Consider the following 21,900-nt stretch of genomic DNA (forward strand, 5'->3'; position numbering starts at 1 on the left):
TCCTGCATTGTTTTGTTTCGGGGACTGTTCTAGCTTTACTCTTGGCTTTTTTTCTAGAAAAGTTGCTGGATATACTTTGTTATTGTTTGTCACATTTCAAACACTTGTTATGGTCAGGCAATAGTGGGGCTTAGTCACAGATAGACAATAAAATACTGATTTCTTCTCTTTAAATATAACCTGTAAAATGATTTCTGAAAACTTGTAACAGAGTATTTGGCACATCTTTCACGTAAATGGATATTGATTATTAAATGCATGGTAGATGTATGGTAGAATTTAGAAGCTTCTGTATGTGTTCAGCTTTCTGTGAATGTTCAGCTACTGTGGGAAGATTTATTTTAAAAAGCTGTCGGGATTGATCTTAAGGTTCTTTCAAAAATGCCTTCTAGTTTAATGTTTGCTATGAACTTCATTAAACATTTTATGTGATCTGTGCCAATTAAGACCATTAGCATTACCATGAACTGGTAACCTTAGGAAGAAAAAAAAAAAGGTTATCCTTAAAAACATAAGAGCAGGGTTATTAACAAAAAGTGACTTATCAAGTGTAAATAAAATGACCTGAACAACATGTGCGTCATTGTACATGCATGCCCTCGTTTACCATCTGGTTTCTGTTTTATGAGCCTAGGTATGGATTTATTTTGTGCTAGTAGACAAACAATTGGACAACACTTAAAAACAAAAGCTGGAATGTAGGGAAAGCTTATGGCAGTCTTTCACGTGCTCTGTATCATGTGGGGAAAAAACAGTTTATAGAAAAGATGAGTTGAACTGTAAACACTGCACCCTGGTAAGTCTTCCATATAGTCATATAATTATGATTTCTTTTACTTTCTTCAGATTTTCCTTGAAGTCCAGCTAAGAATGCAACCAACAATAAAGTGAAAAAGCTGTGCACCTGAAGAAGCATCCTTCTACTTGGTGAAAATGTCTCTTATTTTTTGACAACGATTAAAGGACAATGGGGTCAAACACACTTGGGAAGGCTGCAACATTAGATGAGCTTTTGAATGCTTGTATTGAAATGTTTGGTACGCTTTTCAATATTTTACTTTGCTGTTCTTGAAAATAATGGTATAATATAACCCCTGCCGTTCTTTGATTTAGGCAGCCTTTCCCTTGGCAAACAACATTTCTGTTCTGTAAAATTTTCCATGTTTCATTTTGGCCCAGAATCACATGGGCCAGAATTTTAATCACATGCATACTATATTAAATTTTCTTAATACAGATAATGCGGAATGGTGGGTATAGTGGTTTTTAAAATGCTGGCCTTCACCAAGAGAAATGTTTAGTTGAATTATTCAAGGAGTTATTTCTGGCATTGATCTTTGTCTTGAGTGGTTACACAGCTGCATTTCTGACCAGTCATTTTTTTGGAAGATTTTCCGAATTATCATGCAATAATTGGCAAGAATATGACTTAAGGCTCATGTAATCTTTTTACTCTTATTAAAATATGATGTACCAGGTCTGAGGGAAAGAAGTGATGAAATAGACCTTGATTCATAACACCATTAATCATGACATATGTCACATTGCAGTCAGATGACTTCATGGATGAGCTTAAATGCTTTGAAATGGGGGCTTAATTCACAAAGCTACATTTAGATTCTCTTGAAATGCAGGACAGCTTTTGATTGGAATGAGGTATTGATTTTTTTATTCCTTGTGGAGAGAAACAAAAGATTTTGTAGCTATGGCCTGTTATCTACACTGGTTTGGGGTTTTTTCCCTTTAGATACCTAGCACTACAGTCTAGCAATAGTTATTGTTGAAGGAGCATTTTGGGGCTTTGGCTTTGTTTCCTACCTATTTGGTAGATAATGAGCCAATATTTCCACTTTGGATCCTTTCTGCCTGACTCCACTTGAAGAATAAAAGCTCCTCTCTGTTCGTGAATAAGGTGGTTAACTCATTGTTTCTTTTGTAGATGACAAAGGAAATCGATGCTCCAACCATTTGCCAAGAACCTTTCTTTTAATGCATCGGTGGTATCTGCCTTCCACAGAGCTGGCTGGCAAGCTTCTGTCCGCATATCCTTTCACAAAGTCTTGCAAATTGACATTACAATGTCAAAAGCAGATTGTTTCTGTGACTGCATGTAAAAATGTGCCAATTCATTAATGACAAACAGGTTTTAGAGGTGAATTTTTTTCAGCCTAAAAGATGGAAGCCTGTGAGCTTCTTTATGCTACTGCTTGTCGACTTCTTCCATATGTACAAGCCTATTGAGGCGTACTTTGCATTAACTTTGAATAAGTGGAAATATGTGGCCAAGATAACTTTTTCAAATGTATCACAGCAGTCTGGCCTTTGACTACTATGAGCTTTCAGTGGTAGCTAAGCACCTACATGTAATTTATACCACTTAAAGAATTCAGTAATCATAAGTATTATCATATTTGGTTGGCCAGAGCTGGCAAGAAACCATTCAGCAGAATATTCAGAATAGTATAATAGAGGCATTTTTGCTAAGGGGGAAAAAAAAAAAAAAAAAGGGCAGCCAGGAAATGGTCTTTGTCCCCTGAGATGCTGTGAAACTGTGTGAAATATCAGAGCATACTGTTATCTCTAGAAGAAAAGTTTAATACCTTTTTTTATTCAGCTGGTCTAGTGTCAGAGTTTTCTGTGGATAAAAACATTGCTGAATCAAGGCACACAAAGCTTTCTTTAACTAGCATACATATAGAGATGCCAATGGGGAGAACTGCAATGAAATCAGATTAAAAATCTTCTATTTCATGAGGTAAGCATGCTTCTGGTTCTCTAGCATTTTGGTTTTATGCTTCTGTGAATACTATCAATGTAATTTCTTTTTGTAAAGATTAAAACTAAACCATGGAAATACAAAGCTTTTATTTTCTTTCTTATTTTTTCTCACTTGATGTCCAGTCCATAGCGAAGAGTGAATTTCTGTGCTTTGAAATCAATTGTTTAAGTTGAGCCATCCAGCCTTTAAGATGCCTAACTGCATTGTGCTAAAAATCTGATTGAAAACTTGTGCTATGGTTTACCTGGTGTTTGACATGAGGTGTGTGACACCTTTTAGAGGAGGCTAGTTCAGTGCCACACAGAGGAGAGACACATTTTGCTTCAAGATGTAATCTAGTGTGGTGGAGGAAGATTGTCTCTGGGCTGTCGACTTCGGTTCACGCAATCCCTACATAATTTCTGACGACAGGATTGTGTTAATGATGCCAAAGCTATTACAGGTCAAGTATGTTCTGATCCTTGCACCAACTGTCTCTGACCTTATTTCTATGGGAAAGCTTTCACATGTTAAAGCTGTGCTTGTGTAGGAACATTTCTCCGTAAAAGAGAAAGCATGAATTTTTAAGTTAATGTGATATAACCAGCTTCCCTCAAACAAATGTTTTTTCCTCCTTCCTCTGGTCTAAGTTATATCACCGTGAAGAAAAGTGAAGGGGGTTATTGAAAGCAGGACTGATAAAGCCTTTTCCATACACCCTTAGATAGCAGAGGAGACATCTCGTTTACATGGTTATCATGGTAGAACTGCCACTCAAACTCACATTTTCATTTTCATTGAAAAATCTTTTCTGGGCAGACAAAGTGTCTCACCTGGACAAGGGCTAAGTGCAAGTGTCATTTGGGTGTCCTGGCTGCGTGAGTCAGGACACTGTGTGCGTGCCTTTTGCGGGTGTCACCTGAGCCATCGCTTTAATTTGGCATTTCAATAGAATGCTGCTGTGTTGTGCTGTGGTGAGTTAACCGAAATTTTATGATAAAGTGGCTTTTGCCACTTCAGTGTCACACATAATTACAGAAGCAACAGGTTGAGGTAGTCCACCCTCTCTGCCCAAAGACCAGTGAGTCTGAAATACTTGTAAGTCCTATTAAATAAAATTTATGTACATATATGCAGCCACTGAATGCTATGCCTGAATCCCTGGGCATCTCTTAACCACTGTTTGTGGATTTCAGATACTGGATTTTGGAATTTCCTGCAGAGTTTAACTTGGATCTTGGACTGATTCGTTTGACTGAAGAGTTTCGAGAACTAGCCAGCCAGCTCGGCTATGAGGATCACATCCATCTCATTGATATCTCCAGCATGTAAGGATGTCATGAACTTCAACATCTTTGTCTCTGTAACAGCAGAATTGTAGATCTGTGCAAAATATAAAAATATTAAGGGCCATCTTGATCTTGAGAGAGGAAAAAACAGTTACAAAAAGATTATATTGTCTTCTAAATTTGAAGGTACTAAAAAATTGAAATTCTAGTTGTAGCATCAGAGTAAAGAGAAGATTCTTATCTGTATGTAAATTTTTAATATAAGCAGGAAAGACATAATTTCCCTAACAAAGCTAATGCCAATGATGTGATTAATATTACATCTTTCCTATAATTTTTCATACAGAATGACAAGCAATACAGTGACACTGGCATGTTGTGTAAATCTTGGATTTTCTCAGGGAAGCTTTTTTGTTCTCTCATCAGTAACTTGTTAGTTTTTTCTAATGGCTTTCTGTGAACTTCTTTTCTATGATTTAACTGGATGATCTTTAGCATTCACATTTGTAGTTTTATTGCATCGAAATTACTACATTACTATTTCCTTGACACACATGAAATGAAAGTTACCTTTTAAACACAAGCAGACAGGATCTTGTATCTCACCTGATATTGTAGATATTCTTTTAAAATATGGCACACGCATAGTGATTCCTCCTTATTTAAAAATGGCATAGTAACCTGGAAGGGCAGCACTACTAATCTCAATGAAGGTTGCAAGACTTCCTGCAAAAACAGCACCAGTGAAATCATATGAATATTGCCTCTTAAATCTTCATTTTAAAATATTGTTAGCAACCTCCCTCTGCTCTCTGAAGTGCTTTTACTGTATATGGGTAGGAATTACTCCATTGCTTGCAAGCAAATTATTTTCTTTTTTGTCACCCATTTCTTACTGTTTTGTTAGCTGTTTGACTGACTGTTCTGTTGTTCCATTATTTCATGGACCTGTGGTCTTACAGGGTAAAGATTAATCTTTGTTACTTAAGTCTTTTTTTTTATTCTGTATCAGAATTTGGTGTGACCTGTTCTTCTTGTATTTCCAAAGCATTTTTAAATTACGGCTTCCTGTATCATAGAGAAGAGTACATTGTACTTTTGTTCCGATAGAACCTGCTATTATTTATCATTTGCGGTGGTGCCTCTGAAATTCTTATCTTCTGTTATGCACACCTGAACAGGTCTTACTCTGAGTGTTTGTTATGTGCTGGATGTCACAGATGAGAAAGTTCACGGTCTATTTCTTGGTAATGTTGTACTATGTGTGCAATCTGTGGGCTACACTCACATATACCTGAACAGAATTGAGAATTATACCTATTTTTCTGTTGCAGTCCTTCGTATGACTGGATGAGAAGAGTTACACAGAGGAAGAAGATTTCCAAGAAAGGCAAAGCCTGCCTGCTGTTCGACCATCTGGAGCCCATTGAGCTAGCTGAACATCTCACTTTTCTGGAGCATAAATCTTTTAGGAGAATTTCTGTAAGAACCCTACAGCTTTGTCACTTGCAATTAGGAGCATGTCCTTAAAGAGTGTTCACAGGGTTTAACATTTATGATTTTTTTTCCCCCGTGACATCTCAGTGTGGTAAATCTTTATAATCCTTCATATAATGTACATAGCTATGGCTGCACCAGCACTTCCTTGATCTTTTTCATGACTGATGCTTTCAGTGACAGAAGTTAACTTTGTGGAGAAATTCTGGGCCAAAATTACTGCTAAAAGCTACTGCAGCCATGTGTTGCAGCAACTGATTAAACTAATATTATTGTTCAAAATCTTCAGGTGGGTTTTTTTTGTTTTCCTCTGAGGAAAAGAATTAATTACTTTTCAGGAAACATCAGAGTCTTTGAAATGAATAATTTTTGAAGAGACTGAAATGTATATAGTCTTCCTGTAGCTTCTGTTCACTCCCAACCACTTCTTCAGAACTGTCCTTTCATTTGCCAACTTAGGATAAGAAGATAATTTAGGTTGGAAGGGATCTCAGGAGGCCTCTAGGCCAACCCACTGCCCAAAGCACGGTCAGCCCTGAGGTAGATCTTGTTCCTCGGGGACATGGGTCAGCCAGTTGGATCTTGAAAACCTGCAAGAAGAGAGACTGCACAACTTCTCTTTCCTCCTCCTCCCATATTGGTACTGAGGAAAATTCAGATACAGTTGCTTCTTTTCACATAGGATTGTACATGAACAAGAGTCAAAAATGGATGAAAATCAAAGTAGAAGCTAAAGCAAAACAAATGAGTAATCCAAATGCCAAAAGAAATGCTGATTCCTGCTGGCAAATATCCATATGAAAAGGTCACATGATGCTACTGTATCTGGTGGCAAATGGAAGCAGTATGTTCTCAAGATGACAAGTTCTCTTTAGCAAAAAATTAGACTTTTTTAAACTGTTTGGAGCATGAAAGAAATCAAACTCCAAAACTAAGAGAAATATATGAGGGTTTTTGTTTGTTTCAAGAGAGGAAGGAAAAAGAGATCAAGGAGGAGCTGAGACCAGCCTAAATACATTCACTTTTGATGTCATTTAATAACATTCAAAGTTTATTACTCTAGACTTCAAATCATGGGAAAACACCCTACTGTGATCCATGCAATGCTAAACTCGAAGGAGGAGGGAGGGACAAGAAAACGGCATGGATTTCTAACTATACTTAAGATATATTTTAATTCTTTTGGGAATTCCAGAAAGAAAACTCAGACCTGCAATGAATTTTCTTTTTTCTTTGCAGTTTCTAATTTGTCTGTTAACCTTTGGCTTGAATTTTGCTATCTCGATATTTCTCTGGAACCAGTTAGAGTTAATTAATCTTGTAGTACTTGTTATCTAAAAGCTATGTATTTGTAGAAGTTGATTTGTCTGAATCCTGTCTTTGGTTTTACCTGTTAAAAAAAAATATGGGGGGAGACAGAAGGGCAGTGTTAACTATAACAGAAAACATTTAAAAGTACCTGAACACTGAAATACTGTTTATCTGCAGCTCTGAAACAAGCATCTGCTGTGTAAGAGTATATGCTGTCATATGGTCTTCTAGCAGGCAATTTTTGATCAGCTAAGACTAAGAAACCCATGTTGGCTGGCATTGCTAGCAACTCCCTACACAAGCTAAAGTCATGTCATAAGTGTCTGAAAATCTGTCTTTAAGGGACAGCTGAAAAATGTTTTCCAAACATTTAAGGAAATCTAATTCTTGGGAGCCGTAGCTCTCCCACATAGAACCATGTCCATGAACAAAGGGATTGAACAATAACATCAAAAGAAGCAATATTTATCAGAAGTAGCTCCTTGCACGACAGAATTTGTTTGACATAGGAGGAAGAAAATGGGTGCATAGTTAGCTTCTGGGATGCCATTCAGGCTCCTGTGAAGAGTGACAGAGCTCCTATTGATTTCACTGGGGCCAAGATTTCCCTCTTTACATCAACAATGGAGTTGATCAGAGTATTGGAGTGGGATGAAAGCTCTTATTTATATGCTTCTTGCTTGTAGCACTAGATACTTCCTACAGAGTATCATGCCATGAGTATGTCAAGTAAAACTACACAGAACAAAATGTTGTGTTGAGTAAATTATAGGAAAGATAATTCTGTGGAAGTAGTAATCTTACTCATCATGCAGGCTCCTGTATTACCTGATACACAAACACCAAAGTTTTGAGTTGACGTTTAAGTAAAAAAACAACCAAACACAAAAAACCCCACCCCAACCACAAAAAGCTTTTAAGAAAGAACTGATGTGCAGCAAGGTCTGCTGACCTTGAGTCTTGGTCGCTTTCTAAACAAGAGGAGCTTTAAAAAGAAAAAATTACCAAAGTTTCAAATTGATTCTTAAGTTGTGCACTGTTTTACTGAAAATGTGTTTATTCTGTTAGTTCACAGACTACCAAAGCTATGTGATCCATGGCTGCTTGGAGAACAACCCTACTTTGGAGAGATCTATTGCTTTATTTAATGGTATCTCCAAATGGGTCCAGCTCATGGTTCTCAGCAAACCAACACCCCAGCAAAGGGCAGAAGTAATCACAAAGTTTATCAATGTTGCACAGGTAAGTCTTGCATATGAGTCTTTTTCTTCCAGTATAAAGCAATAATATAAATGGAGATTGCAGTAAACAAATGAAATGGATGCTCTTTGTGCTGTTTCCTCAGTGAATAGCCTGTTCAACATCACTCCAGATTATTTGTTCAGGTGTGGTATGTCTGCATTTTTTAACTAGCAGACATAACTATAAAATACTTTTTCTTTGTTGTGTTCTAGTTGACAACTGTCACTATTGTGTGTTTCTTGTGGAGCTAAGCTAATTAAAAAAAAAAAAAAAAGAAATGCTGAACCATTCTGTTATGTCCTTTGGTTTAGTGATTTCTGCTTTAGCAGTGAGAGGTTGTCTCTTTTACCTTGTTGTACGTGACACTGGATAGCCATCCCATGTATTTCCTTGTTTTTTAATTATGCACGATCAATCTCTCCTGCAGAAGCTCCTTCATCTCCAGAATTTCAACACACTGATGGCAGTTGTGGGAGGTCTAAGCCACAGCTCTATTTCTCGCCTGAAAGAAACTCATTCTCATCTGTCTTCAGAAGTCACAAAGGTATGGTGGACTCCAGAATATAGACATATTGAGCAGAACATCACATCTTTGAGGCCTGATGGGTTCTGCAGTGCAGGTGTCTCACCAGCACAATACTTGGATCATGGCAGGGCATCCTAAAAGGCACTTTGGTTGCATTCCTCTTGGTGGAGGAGGATCAGCTCATGGAGATCCTCTGCTTTGTTGCCTGTGCCAGAGAGGAAGTTAACACTGTCGACACCCTGACATGAGTTGTGCTCATTTAAAACAGATTAAGGAAATGCTATGAATGCTTTCACAGCGGCTTACATCTCTGGCTATTTGTAGGACTGGAACGAAATGACAGAGCTGGTCTCTTCCAATGGAAACTACTGCAACTACCGCAAGGCTTTTGCTGACTCTGTTGGCTTCAAAATTCCTATTTTAGGAGTTCATTTGAAAGACTTGATTGCTGTCCATGTCATTTTTCCTGACTGGATAGATGAGAACAAAGTTAACATAGTGAAAATGCAGCAGCTTTCCATCACCTTGAGTGAACTGGTTTCCCTGCAAACTGCTTCTCATCATTTAGAACCTAATATGGATTTAATTAACCTGCTAACTGTAAGTATTGAGCATGTTTCAATTAATTCCTGTTATTCAGATGTTGCATATTCATATCTATGGAGATAAGTGCCCATTGTTATCCCAGCTTTGTACAAGAAAAGCGAGAGAATATAAAACAGAAACAAGTTCACATGAGGTATGAATGAAGTCAGAGTTTCATTACTGTAGTATGTGATGGCTGGAGGCAGCAACAGGATTGTTATCAATTAACTATTTCAAGGATGACAGACAGAGGTCTGTATTTCTGTTAGCAGAAGTAAAAACTAAGTTCTGACTACTTAGAAGTGAAGCTTACGTCTCCTGCGCGAAGATCAGGTGATGCATTGACATGGACACACAAGTGAAATTCCAACTTGGGCATCACTCTGTTCTCACTCCCCTGTGCTTTGTGTGCGACACAGTACTCTTCCTACCCAGTAAATAAAAATGCTCTTGAATGTTGTTAAACAGCCCCTGCAACTGCTGCTTTTTCCCTTCTCCTTCCCCCTTGGCAGTGGCTGCATTTGGGGAGGTTTGAAACATGCACACACTAAATACAGATCAGGATTTGAATTTTCAGTCCCCTGCATGATATGTAGACAATAAATGTCATTTTAATAAATACTACACTTTATTTTAAAACATACTGAAGTGTGGTGACTGAACCATCAGGCCAAATCCTGTTTCTGTTTCAATATAGTCATTTTAGCACTGATCTCAACTAGAGCAGTGTTTGACCCAGCAACATAATTTGTTCAGGTCATGGGCAAAACCCAGTATCTTGGAATTAAAGATAGAACCTGTGACACTTGGGAGAAAAAAAAAAAAGTATATTTGTTATAAAACAGTTGATGTTGCAAGCAAATAAAAGTCACCTACTCACCTGAGAGTAGTCTGAAACATGTCATGTTAGGTAAAGGACTCTCTCAATATGTAATCATTTTATGCTGTTTCTGTTCTTGTTATTTAACTTTGTCTTTCAGATCTCTAATCTGGACTGAAAAAGAATCACTCTGCTCTCCTTAAATCAATATAATTCTTTTAAAACTAAACTTAGAACTAAACAAGGTCTGTGTGTAAATAGGACAAAATTGAGATTTTTCCAGTGTTTGTTTTGTTGGATAGCATGAACTTCTCAAAACCCTATGTTTTTCTCCAAATTTCTTTTTTTTTTTCTTTTAGGTGACAAAAAAAAAAATCTAGATCAAAAGCCAGGGAAAGAATTTGACTATTTCTGAATAGCTGTGTCCAGAATAGACAATGTCTCAGCATTGTCCCCCAATCCCTGGGGAGGTGGGAAACAAATTCCAGTTTTTCCTCAGTCAGGTCACAGACTTGAGGTGATTCTCATTGGAGGGCTATTGGGCAGGAGTCTTAGGATTTTCTCCTTTCAGACTTTCCATTAAAATGCTTAAAAATATGCATATCCAGAAAGCAAGCAGAGGTTGTAGTTTGTGGTGGATTTATACTGGGACTGATCAGGAACAGAGCTTTATGCTACAGAAGCTGACAAATATGAGCCTGAGCTTGGAGCTCCCAAGCTGGTGTTGGATATACCTGTGGCTTCACTGTAATGAGGAATGGAAAAGTTTGGGGGAATAAGAAAACTTTCTCCTGTTGCACCTTGTATGGAACAATCTGGGAACAAGCCCTAGTCCTGGTTAGTGGGACAGGGAAGAGAAGGAACCATGTATTGCCCACTGTAACACCCCTTTAATTTAAATATTGGACGCTAAAGGCAGGTATCGATTATCTTGTTTTGTTTTTGTAGGGATTGAGAGTCGCTTTCTTATCTTGTGCCGCTCTTTCACTCCCTGGTTGTTTCTGAAAGTTCTCAGCTTCTTACAAGCTTGGCTGTGAGCAGCTAATGAACTTATATAGTAGATTAAATGTTTCTGTCAATCTTTTTGTTAATAAGAAAGTTTTAAATTATAGGCTGGGATCAGAGAAAGAAGAGAAGAAAATGTAGGATTGCAGCCCAAAGCTGACAAGAACTGCTGACTAAAAATAGCTGACCTTGCTACGTGCAAATGGTCTTTTAGCAGATTTAGCCTCTCTTGCTGCCAAAGTCATCCTCAGTTTTCAGAGCCTGAAGAAATAATTCTTCTATTTATTGCTAGGTCCATCCCTTGCAGTGTTGCCTTTTACACCACACTTAGCCTTGCCTGTGCTTGTTTGACAAGTCAATCACTGGGTGTTGGTTTGCTAGGCCAACAACTTGCACAAGAGATAAAATGGGTATTTCATGGGCATGTGGGAATTTGCCCTGGTTTTTCTTTTCCTTGGTGGTGGAGCGCTCTCTGCTCTGGGGGAGCTGATACCTTTCAAGTGGTTTGGAAATGGTGACGTTTGGGGAGACCGTGTTCAGAGCTATGACGTGAGAGCTTGGCTTAAAAGCTGGGGCAAGGGCTCGGTAGTAAAATTCAGGCCACCTGATCAAGGGTCTTATGGGCATTTTTCAAATGCTGTCATGTGTATAGACCAAAAGGGTGAATTGGGGAATGAGAGGTGTCTCTGGATTCAGTGGTAGCTACTAAATGATCAGCATTTTAGAAAGCTGGTCTCTTTCTTGCCTTAAATGACTGCACACAAACTTAGAAGTCTAAGTCTACCCCCTCCCATTATTGTCAGCATAAAAAATCAGCTGCTAGCTCACAGAATTTTAGCTTTGAACAAGCAGCTGAAAGAGGCCAATATTTTGCATGGACGTTAACACAAATAAGCGCAAATAAGGCAAAGGTTTGCTGTATGGAGGGCAGTGAGACAAGTGCCAGGTTTACCTGCACAGGAGACTGCAAAAGCCGAGAGGGAGCTCCAGTGATGCGAGTCCTCCCTTGTGGTGTGTCAGTGAGTCTGAGTTACATGGGCAAGAGAAGTAATTGTGCCACCACGACTCAGCTGCCAGCGAGCCAGAGCGTCCATGAAGATGGACTCACTTCTTAGTGCATGCTTGCTCTTACTCTGTGTGGTTCTTCCTCCTTTCCTGCCTTATTGGCCACACTCGCTCCGTCTCCAGTGACTTTGTACCCGGTTCTGTACCAGTCCCTGGCATCCAAAACCTGGAGCTAAGATGTAGAAGTAGTGAAAGAGGACTTAAGCACGAGCTTGGCAGTGCACCAGAGAGGAATAATAGCTCTAATGGCATTTTCATCATTAGAAAACTTGCATTGGGTAAGGATGCTTAAGGGATTTCCTTACCTGCTGTACAGTATTTCCACATTGGTTTTATTTCACAATGGGAATACAAGCCTGTCGGTAAATGTTCCATCACTTTCTGTGGATTGGAAGTGGATCTCAGTCTCTCAACTAGACAACAGTGTATTTATACTAACTGCGTTAGAACTTATTTGGTGCCACCATTTTCCCCCCACTATTTTTAGGTATCAACAGTTATTTATCTAACCTGTTCTGAGACTATATGCAAATGACTGGAAAGTCCCAGTGATTTATACAGTCTAGTGAAGAGAATGAGAAATATCTAAACGATCAAATTGAAAGTCACCCTCCCTAACTTGTGTTCAGTAAGTTCCACTTACAAAAAAAAGTTCCACAGTGCCTTTCTGATTGCTCCCTCCCCTCCTCACTCCCCCCCCCCCCCCCAATTGCTTGGAAAAATAGGACAGCAATGAAAGCCATCTCAGAATGGAAACTGCCACCCACTGTAAACGTTGTCCTAGGAAAACTCCTATTACACTTTATCAGTCAGAGCAAAACTAAATAAAATATAAAATGAGAGCTTATATAACTGCATAGTCATGATGCTTGTAATTTTTTGCTAGTATTTGAAACTTCTGTACCAGAAAATACCTTGTCCACTGTGTGTTTACACATCGTGCCTAATGAAGTTATAGCTGCTGCTTATGACAAGGTCAGATAATTCAGGGAGGGAGAGATACGAACTCAGTAAACCCTAATGCATTTCCATCCCCAAACCCACACCCTGTTCATCTGGCCTGCTGAGACAACTGTGATCTTTAGTAGGAACAGGGCAAGGCCTTTTGAACCAGCAATTCTGCTGTTAGTCCCAGCCTGACCTGATAATATCATATGCTTCCACTAAGTTCTGCTTACTTTATGCCACCAAGGAACCTAAGAATACAGTCACTGAATAACTAAGTACACGAATGATATTTGTGACAGTAGTTACTGGCTTTACTTTATGTTTAGGCCAGGTCCTTACATTCCCCTGGGACAGCAGCATGCCAGCTGCATGAAGGAACCTGCAGGATGCCCATAACCAAATTACAAAGTGCAAAAATCAGCGTGGTGTTACAGCTAGACAAAATGAATAATGTAATATCCAGACATCTCTAAAGCCATGTGTTTGCTCTGGGATGTGTACCTATCTTGGGAAAGGGCACAACTCCAGTCTTACTTGTTGCACAAACTTCTGCCTAAAAGAAGGTGGTTCCTAGAGGTGGTTCTGCAGTCTGGTGTCACTGGACCTGCTTGTTTTTAACTCGGCACTTCAGGTTCTCTAAAAATAACCTTCCGTCACAGTCATTTAGTCAGTAGTAATTCTATCTGCCTGCTGGGAAACATCCTTTTAACTCAATCTTAGCTTAACTGGGGGTCTGCAAGGTAGATGATAACTTCAAATCATGTCAATTACTCCAAAGCCAATTAACGTAGGAACATGATCACAGGAAACACACGATGTTTGTTTCCTCTCATTGCAAAACATTAGCCACAGTGTTGATTATTTTTCTCCTCCATCAGTCCAAAAGAAGAGGAATTTACTGCAGACCTGCATTGGCCCAAGATCCCAGTTGCCAAAGTAAAAACAAACAGATTCATCTTACTTTAAGAATATTTATGCCCCTTCTTTTTTCTTAATAAATCCTCTAGGGAAAAGAATGAGAACATGGAAGAAAAATCTTTGCCTTTATCTAAAAACAGAAGCTGAAAGGGAATTTTCCTTACTTGCTGAGAGGGGATCAGGAACAGGCCAAGCTGGGCTAAAGTAACTGGGATTGCTCTTCATGGAGCACTTTGCTGCATCAACAGCGGCGCCAAACCTGGCCTGTGTCTCCCAGGCCTGTGTCAGTGCCCAGGGCTTTCCAGAGAGGCTTCTGCTGCACGAGCTGATCTCTGTAAAAGAGCTGCAGTACTCTGTCCCTTCTCAGGAACAAAATTCGACCAGGACACAATGTGAAGTCCTTCTAGCCTAGCCCCTTTACAACTTCTTTCCCACAGATTTGGTATTCATCAGGTTATTTCTCTGAGATCTCTTTGGAGAAGGTCAGCACGCAGCCCCTCTCACTCGACGTGTTGGGATGCAGGTTGTGACAGCCCTCAAGTCCCTGCTCGGCTGGGTACCGGCGTGAACAGCAACGTGTGTTCACCAGCGTGGGTTATGTTAGCTCTGTGAAAAGCTGCTTTCCAGCAGCTGCGCACAGCTTTGGCATGTATCCTGAGCTCCGAGTAACGAAACTTTGTTCAGCTTCAGTGGGAGCTATATCTCTGCTTACAAGCCTGTCATATCCAACTCAGTCTAATAAATATTAATGGTTTTCCTTCTTTCTTACACATAGCTGTCCCTGGACCTCTATCACACCGAGGATGACATCTACAAGCTCTCACTGGTGCTGGAACCAAGGAACTCCAAATCTGTAGGTCATATTTTACTGCATTTTGTCATATTGCTTATTTTGTCTGCATGCAGTTGATTAAATTTTTAAATGACAGTTAATGTGTTTCCTTATTTGTAGTCACATAAAGCTTTTCAGTGTTATGCTTGTATAGTAAACACAGTCACTATTTATAGGTTTTAGTGCATATTGGGAGAAGTAAATAGTGGAACACGCCAGGCTTCATTATTCATTGTTTTTCAACAAAACCTCTGCAAGTCCTGGAAAACATAGTTCTGCCTTATGTGAAGATATCCTGTGTAAGTTTGCATCAATTATTTATTGTGTGACCATTACTTCATTTTCTGGATGCTGGCGTAGTTATATAAAACAACACTGAATCTGAAGATTTGTTTTAGGTAAGGCACAGCATTAGCTGTAGTGTTTTAAAAACTGTTTGCTTATGTAGAATTGGCTGTATCTTGGGCTCTCAAACAATGTTTAAACACCTCAGAATTGATAGTACTTTTTCTTAGTATGTGCAACTAAAGATAATGCTGCATTGATGCATTTTTCATTATGCTTTGCAAGTCTGAGGATACAGATAATTTTTATAATTAATAGTTGAATTTCATTTAAACTGTTGCCAAAGTTTGGGGATTCCTCTGCCCTCTGAGCATTTCATCAGTGTATTAACATCCTTATTTCCTATCGTATCCAGCACGTGATGCTCTCATGCTGACCCCTCTCAAGTCCAGCACCAGCAGAAACTAAGGGTGGCTGGCAATGCTTAGCAGGGCTTGAGAGCGGAGTCCACTAATCCAAGGTGATTCATTGCAATGCTTTTTATGTTTCTGAAGCATTCTTAAAAGCAAGCAAGGAAGCAGAACTCCTTAATTTCCAAGCGTAGGGCTTCTCTGGGTTTTAAGATAGTTTATCACTCTTGGAGACCAGTTTGAGGACTATGTGTTTGTGCTTTCAATGGTGGATGATGAGTAATAGTAAGGCAGCTATTGAACATGTCCATACTCAACACTAACTCAGTCTGAACACCTGGAATTTCACTGCTGAGTCTCCAGTCCTTGTTGGATATGAGTTAGCTACAACAGTTCCCATTTATTGCAGTCATTCTGGCTTCCCATTACTGTCAGCAAAGTTGAATTCTTACAGCTCCATGCTGTGGAAGGACTAATGGGCCACTGCTATAAATGAAGAAAATTATCATGTTGCTGCTTTGATCTCCAGCCTGAGCTTTAAGAAGGACAAAAGCAATATAAACAGCGCTGTGAACTTTAACAGTATCCAGCAATTGTGGGAGACTTCTGCATAACGATCAATGAGTAACCAGTGACATTGAGCTGTTGCAGCACCCTGATGGGTAAAAAGCTACAGCTGAATCGACAGAAGCCGGACTATTTGAAGCATACTTCTCTTTGATGGAATGCCAAAGCACACAAGCTATATTAGAGGGGAAAGAATCTGTAGAGCTTTTGTATGTGGAAAAATTTGTCAAAGGCAACGTGACAGTGTAGTTACATCATTCCAACTGCTCCTTGATTTATTCTTGTACGGGTACAACTCCCGTGCAGGTGCGCTGCAGAGGAAGTGCCTCGTGCTGCTGCAGTTGTTTTCGAGGGAAAAGTGGAGCTGATCTGTTAGCGTACGAGCCTGCTGTCAACAGGGACTTGAGCAAGATTTTCATTCTGCTAAAACTGGGAGGAGACTCTTCAGTCAGCGTAGCAGCCTACAAACATACTCAAGACTGACCACCAGTTGTAGCATAGCATCTCCCTGTCACACCGTCCTGCTTTTCCCTGCAGTTATCTTCTTGTCAGGAATTTTTACTAGTACAGCTATTGGCTAGAAGACAGTTCTGCCTGGTGCAGTTAACCCACTGAAGATTTTTTTTAAGAGAAGGCACATTTCAAATTTCTTCTCTGACCATACCTGTAAGAATATCATAATACCAGCATGTTACATGTTATCATATAACATATAATCTTTAAAAGATTGCATTTCTGCATATTTTTAGAGCAAAACCACTCACCAGCATGTTGGTCCATCACTGTGTGGTGCCATTAATTTTAGGATTAAAACATTCTGTAGGTACTTTTGGCATATAGAGCTGGATCTCTAGGCTCACTGTATTTCTTGTTGAAATTGAATTCTGTGGATATAGGGACTTTTTCTTCCCAAACTTACTCATGCAGATTTGTATGATTAGTCAAGAGCCATTGAGGAACTGATAAAAGCTGTTCAGACAATTGTATAAGGAGAAGCCAAATTAACAAAGCAACCTACTAACACACCCTCCTTTTTTTTTTTTCCTACCAAACACAGTAGAGTATGACCTTGTGACCATTTTTCATCTCTGTGTCAAAGTCTATAATACCTTTGTTATACACAATAATAACTGTAACACTTTTACATGGCTTAATTATCTCCCTCTCAATGCATACCAATTTAAAGGGAGACAGATGAGACCCAGATTTCTTGTTTATCAGCTGATACAGGGGCCTTCTGGGGCTGTGGGCCGTCCCCCTTCTGATCCAAACCATGCTGAATTTTTTCTGCTTGACACTGCTTCACCTGCTAGATGTCCAGTGACAGATGCAGGAGAAGGCCAGTACACCTTGCAGCATTTTTCATGCTAACTGGTGATTTTTGAAGCCTAAGCTGAAACTGTGTTCAGGTTTGTCCTCTATTTTCTACTTGAACAAGCTGAGCTGTGTGCCAGAGCTTCTCCCAAAGCACCGTGGTGGTGTGAAGGGAGGCGGGCTGCGTGCTCTGCGCATCGAGTGAGCTGTCAGCTACCGTTTTGTCAAGACCAAGCTGTTTTCAAAATAAAATCGTCTGGCTGGGGTTATCTGCAGAGCAAGTCTCGGCCCCTTTCTGCTCAGGTTGCCGAGATGAATTAAGCTGTGCGTCCTGGCACAGCTCGGCTGGAAACCAGAGGGGGTTGCTGAGCATGATTCTGCCCCCGCTTCTGCATCCTGCTCTCTTCTTGGTGCTGCGCAGAGCAGGAGCGTTAACTTATTCAGGCTGCTACAGCCTCTCGCGTGGTTCCTGGGCGCAGCATCTCCAGCAGGGAGTTGGGGCCAGGCTGCGTTGTGGTAGAGAGTTCCTCGGGGCCGTTACTGGGAAGGAGAAAAGCACGTTTCTGGGCTTACCTATTTCTGATGCCCACTATGTCCAGAGACCCTCCTTCCTTCCCTCTTCCTCTGAGTCGCGTTGCTGTTGAACCCTCTGGAGATGAGGGCGAGGAAAGTCTACCTGGTTTTGCTTCTGAGCTTGCTGGGCACAGCCGACATAGCTGTGAGGTGCCACAGAGTGCCCAGCTGAAGCCACTGGCAGAGGCAAGCAACCCTTTAAAGCCTCGCCTGATGTTTTGCTAGGCACTTTTTTTACAGCACGGGGACTCCAGTAGTTTGTGGTTGTAGCTCTGACATATAGAGCTGCTTTTAACGGGAAATTCAACTTCATAATTCAGATTTGAAATTCTTTGTGTTTTGATCCATCTCTCAGCAGCCTACCTCCCCGACGACCCCTAACAAGCCAGTAGTGCCACTGGAGTGGGCATCTGCAGTGGTACCAAAACCTGACCCTACAGTCATTAACAAGCACATACGAAAGCTGGTGGACGTAAGTATTTGGAAGAATATACTGGTCAAAGAGAACAATAGCTTTGATATTGTCATCCTTGTAATTAATTTCAAGCTTTTCAAGAGATTGTTATGGTTGGGATGAATTCAGACATCTGATAACAAATTTGAGCCTTCACTGATACATTCAGAAATATTTATTTTATTCCTGCAATCAGTGGGATTAGTAAGCAGGTTTCCGGATGCAAAGGAGAAAACTTTCAGGAGCATCGAAAGCTTGGCTGCCATTCAATAGGTTTGATTTGCAAATATAAATTCAAAGGGCAAAGTTGAGTTTTTGCAACTCTAGCCACCCAGTTTATGTCTGGTTACGGACAGCTGAAAACAAAAATACTTAGAAACAAGGACTCACACATTACTAGGTGCAGAGAAGTTTTACGGAAATGCCATTTCTGTTTTTCAACTGCTGTCATTTGACCGTCCAGACCATATTATGTATGGTAAAGATAGCACTGTCTTGGTATCACTTTAAAAGTGTGGGCATGAGGTCATTAGGAGAATTATAGCTGGGATCTTCCAGCTTCAGTTTGGAAGGTGATGTGTTAGGCAATGCAAACAAAACCAAACTTTGCCAGGTTCCTTTGGAGAGACCGAGCCCTGTCGTGTTGGTGTGTAAGGGACTTTTTAGTGATGTGAGCAGCATGCAGAGGATCCAGGAACGTGTTGTAGATAACGAAGCAAGATTTTTCTTCTGCTTTTTACAAATTAATAACTAAGCCTGGGAGAAACTATTAAATTCTGACCTCGCCTGTGTTGCAGGTCATTAATTGGGGTTATGTTGTTAAGATACCTTAAAGTCTTCAGTTCTCTCACTTAGACTTCAAATATATCTTGTGGTTTACTTTTTGTACATGCTCTTTTTTAAAAAAAGTTTCAGTTTTCTCTTAATGTGGGATACCAGAGCTGTTCCTGTATTGCTTTTGTCAGTGCCATATGTGTTGATAAAAATCACTCCACATCCAAACCTCTCTTTGATAGCTTGTTTAAATAGGAAGTTTGTCGCAACTCCTTAATCTTTCCAGAATGTGCTGGGTGGGGGTGGGTTCTTGTTCCTGGGGGTGGGGGAGATGCAGTCCCCCTCTTCCACAATTTTGGCCTGGTTCATGACATACAAACTTGAGTTTGACAAGATTAAAACATGGTTTGGGGCTGTTATAGATACAGCTTACCAAGATGCCCACACCACTCTGCAGACCTGGCTTCGTTTTGCCAATCTCTGTCAATTTACTAGCTGCTTTGTGTTGTGCTTTAAGGCATTGTTTTTATTACTAAAAGTGTTGAATACTACTTGGGTTTGTGTATTGGTTCCTTCTTGACGATGTGTTTTTGAGGTCTGCCAGTCATTGATTGCAGGTCATTTGATAGGTGCTTAGAAATTGGCTTTATCAGCTTCTCATTAAAATAAAGACAATGCAAACACCTTTCAGAGGTTGCAGTATATTAAATTCTTGTCTTTGCCAACCAAATCTTAATCTAATGAGAGAGTTTGTGCTTCAATTTGTGTCTTTCAGATAGTCATGTTGACTTTGACACTCATGTTTTTCCCATCAGCATCACACATAGCTTTAACACCCCTTGCACATCTCTGCAATCAGTAAGACAGAATGTAATAATTCCTTAGCAGCTAAGGAGGGCTTCCATCACTTTATGCAACCTTTTAAATTTGATCCCGTGTCTGTTTTTACTTAGTGGTGAGCTGGAGTGGGTTGATGGGAGGGAATGGTTATTAGATATGAAGTGCTCAGGATCTGGATGTCAAAGTATTAGTAAACAAATCAGATTGAAGCTGTACTGTGGCAGAGCAGAAGTGACCAACTCAAAGAGAAGCCAAAACCACCTGAAATACTCCTGGGAAAGCTGCCGTTAGGTTAGTTTTGTTTTATTTCTTTTTTTGTGATGAAAAAGCATACTTAATGAAGCAAAGGGAATATGTCATATGGGACAGAATTTTAGTGACATTTCCAATAAAGAAGAAAAATAAAGTAAGAATAATTATGTCTGAAGAGATGTGGAGGACCATCATTAGATAAATACTGAGTTCAAGTTTTCATTAAAAATTAGCTATTTTTTCCCCCACAGTCCAATAAATATGCATATTGAAGTACCAAGTAGAAATAAAAGGAATAAAACAAGGCAGCAGAACATCTGATTAGTGATGTTGAACATGAAGTTATATGTAATTATAAAGTTGAAGAGCCAGTATATATTCAGGATAGGCTAGATATTAGGACAATAATTTCTTTTGTTTTCCCAGTCTGTCTTTAGGAACTACGATCATGACCACGACGGCTATATTTCTCAGGAAGACTTCGAAAGTATAGCTGCCAACTTCCCCTTTCTGGACTCTTTCTGTGTGCTGGACAAAGACCAGTAAGTTCAGAGATTTCTTTGTCTTGTTTTGTTTTGTTTTTTTCTTTTCCTCAATTTAAAAACTAATGAAAACCAAATATTGAAGAAAGCATCTCCCAAGTTTCTTGTGTCTGACATCTCACTTAAGGGACTGAAGATCACCAAAGGCTGAATTCTGTTCTCATTTAATTTCTTATGCTGTAGTTGGTTCTATAAGCCCACCCAGGTTGGAGTCCTGCTTTACCTGGTTCTTCAAAAACGATTTATGTAATAGCCTGATGAGGAACTCCTGCTCGGACTGAGTCAAAACCTCTAGAGTATCATCAATGCTGTATCCAGACCAGGCATTAGACTGATGAAACAAATAAGCTGTGTACGGTACAGGGGAAATGAGTGTATGTAGCAGAGAGAGGGTAACAAATATTCTAGAAGGTATATATAATACATGTTTCCTAGCCAGCTGGGCTTGATAATACTTGTTGTCCAGAATCTCTTTGGCTGTCAAGGCTGGTGGTCAGCCAGGGGCATAACAGCTTGATCTGTATGAGCAGTAAATCAAAATCCTTCATTTAATGGCCTGGCCTGTGCCCTGATACCATGAACAGGTGAGAAACCAATGTCCATGCAATAAGTTCAGTGTTTGCTATTTAATGAAGGATAAAGAACCATGAAGGCTCTAAGGGTTTTTTTCTGCCAGGACTGTTGCAGCTCTTTCAAAGAATGTGCTTTGTGTGCTGCATGCTTTTTGCAGTGAGAAAATCCTGAATTGTTCAATGTCGTGAGCGGTGACAGATCTACTCTACCTTTTTTTCCCTTAACAGAGATGGTCTTATAAGCAAAGAAGAAATGATGGCTTACTTTCTGAGAGCTAAATCACAGTTCCAGTGTAAAATGGGACCAGGGTTTATTCATAACTTTCAGGAGATGACCTATCTTAAACCAACTTTCTGTGAGCACTGTGCAGGATTTGTAAGTATGTTTTTAATAACAGTGTATCTTAAACACATTTTTTTTACCCTTTAACGTAGAGAGGGTGAAACTAGCTCCACACACTGATAAAGTCTCTTGGCCAAATCTCTCATTGCATTCAGAAGCACAAAATATTTACTCGTGT

At 39.7% G+C, this 21,900-nt stretch overlaps 1 protein-coding gene across 6 annotated transcripts in view; it reads left to right on the forward strand.

Moving 5' to 3' along the window:
* Positions 1 to 21,900, forward strand: part of RASGRP3 (RAS guanyl releasing protein 3) — a 59,617-nt gene that overhangs the window by 30,068 nt on the left and 7,649 nt on the right. For 4 of the 6 annotated variants that reach the window (XM_075748927.1, XM_075748928.1, XM_075748926.1 and 1 more), the window contains 12 exons: positions 847 to 1,037; positions 1,940 to 2,040; positions 2,691 to 2,755; positions 3,955 to 4,086; positions 5,382 to 5,529; positions 7,924 to 8,097; positions 8,525 to 8,641; positions 8,948 to 9,223; positions 14,740 to 14,817; positions 18,301 to 18,417; positions 20,692 to 20,807; positions 21,608 to 21,755. In XM_075748927.1, the coding sequence (XP_075605042.1) occupies positions 968 to 1,037; positions 1,940 to 2,040; positions 2,691 to 2,755; positions 3,955 to 4,086; positions 5,382 to 5,529; positions 7,924 to 8,097; positions 8,525 to 8,641; positions 8,948 to 9,223; positions 14,740 to 14,817; positions 18,301 to 18,417; positions 20,692 to 20,807; positions 21,608 to 21,755 (1,542 nt within the window). In that variant the 5' untranslated portion in view covers positions 847 to 967. Of the gene's footprint in view, positions 1 to 683; positions 797 to 846; positions 1,038 to 1,939; positions 2,041 to 2,690; positions 2,756 to 3,954; positions 4,087 to 5,381; positions 5,530 to 7,923; positions 8,098 to 8,524; positions 8,642 to 8,947; positions 9,224 to 14,739; positions 14,818 to 18,300; positions 18,418 to 20,691; positions 20,808 to 21,607; positions 21,756 to 21,900 lie in introns of those variants that run through there. The other 2 variants (XM_075748930.1, XM_075748932.1) reach the window with 2 other exon arrangements.

The sequence above is a fragment of the Balearica regulorum genome, chromosome 3 (assembly GCF_011004875.1).
Source record: "Balearica regulorum gibbericeps isolate bBalReg1 chromosome 3, bBalReg1.pri, whole genome shotgun sequence".
Taxonomy (NCBI): Eukaryota; Metazoa; Chordata; class Aves; order Gruiformes; family Gruidae; genus Balearica; species Balearica regulorum.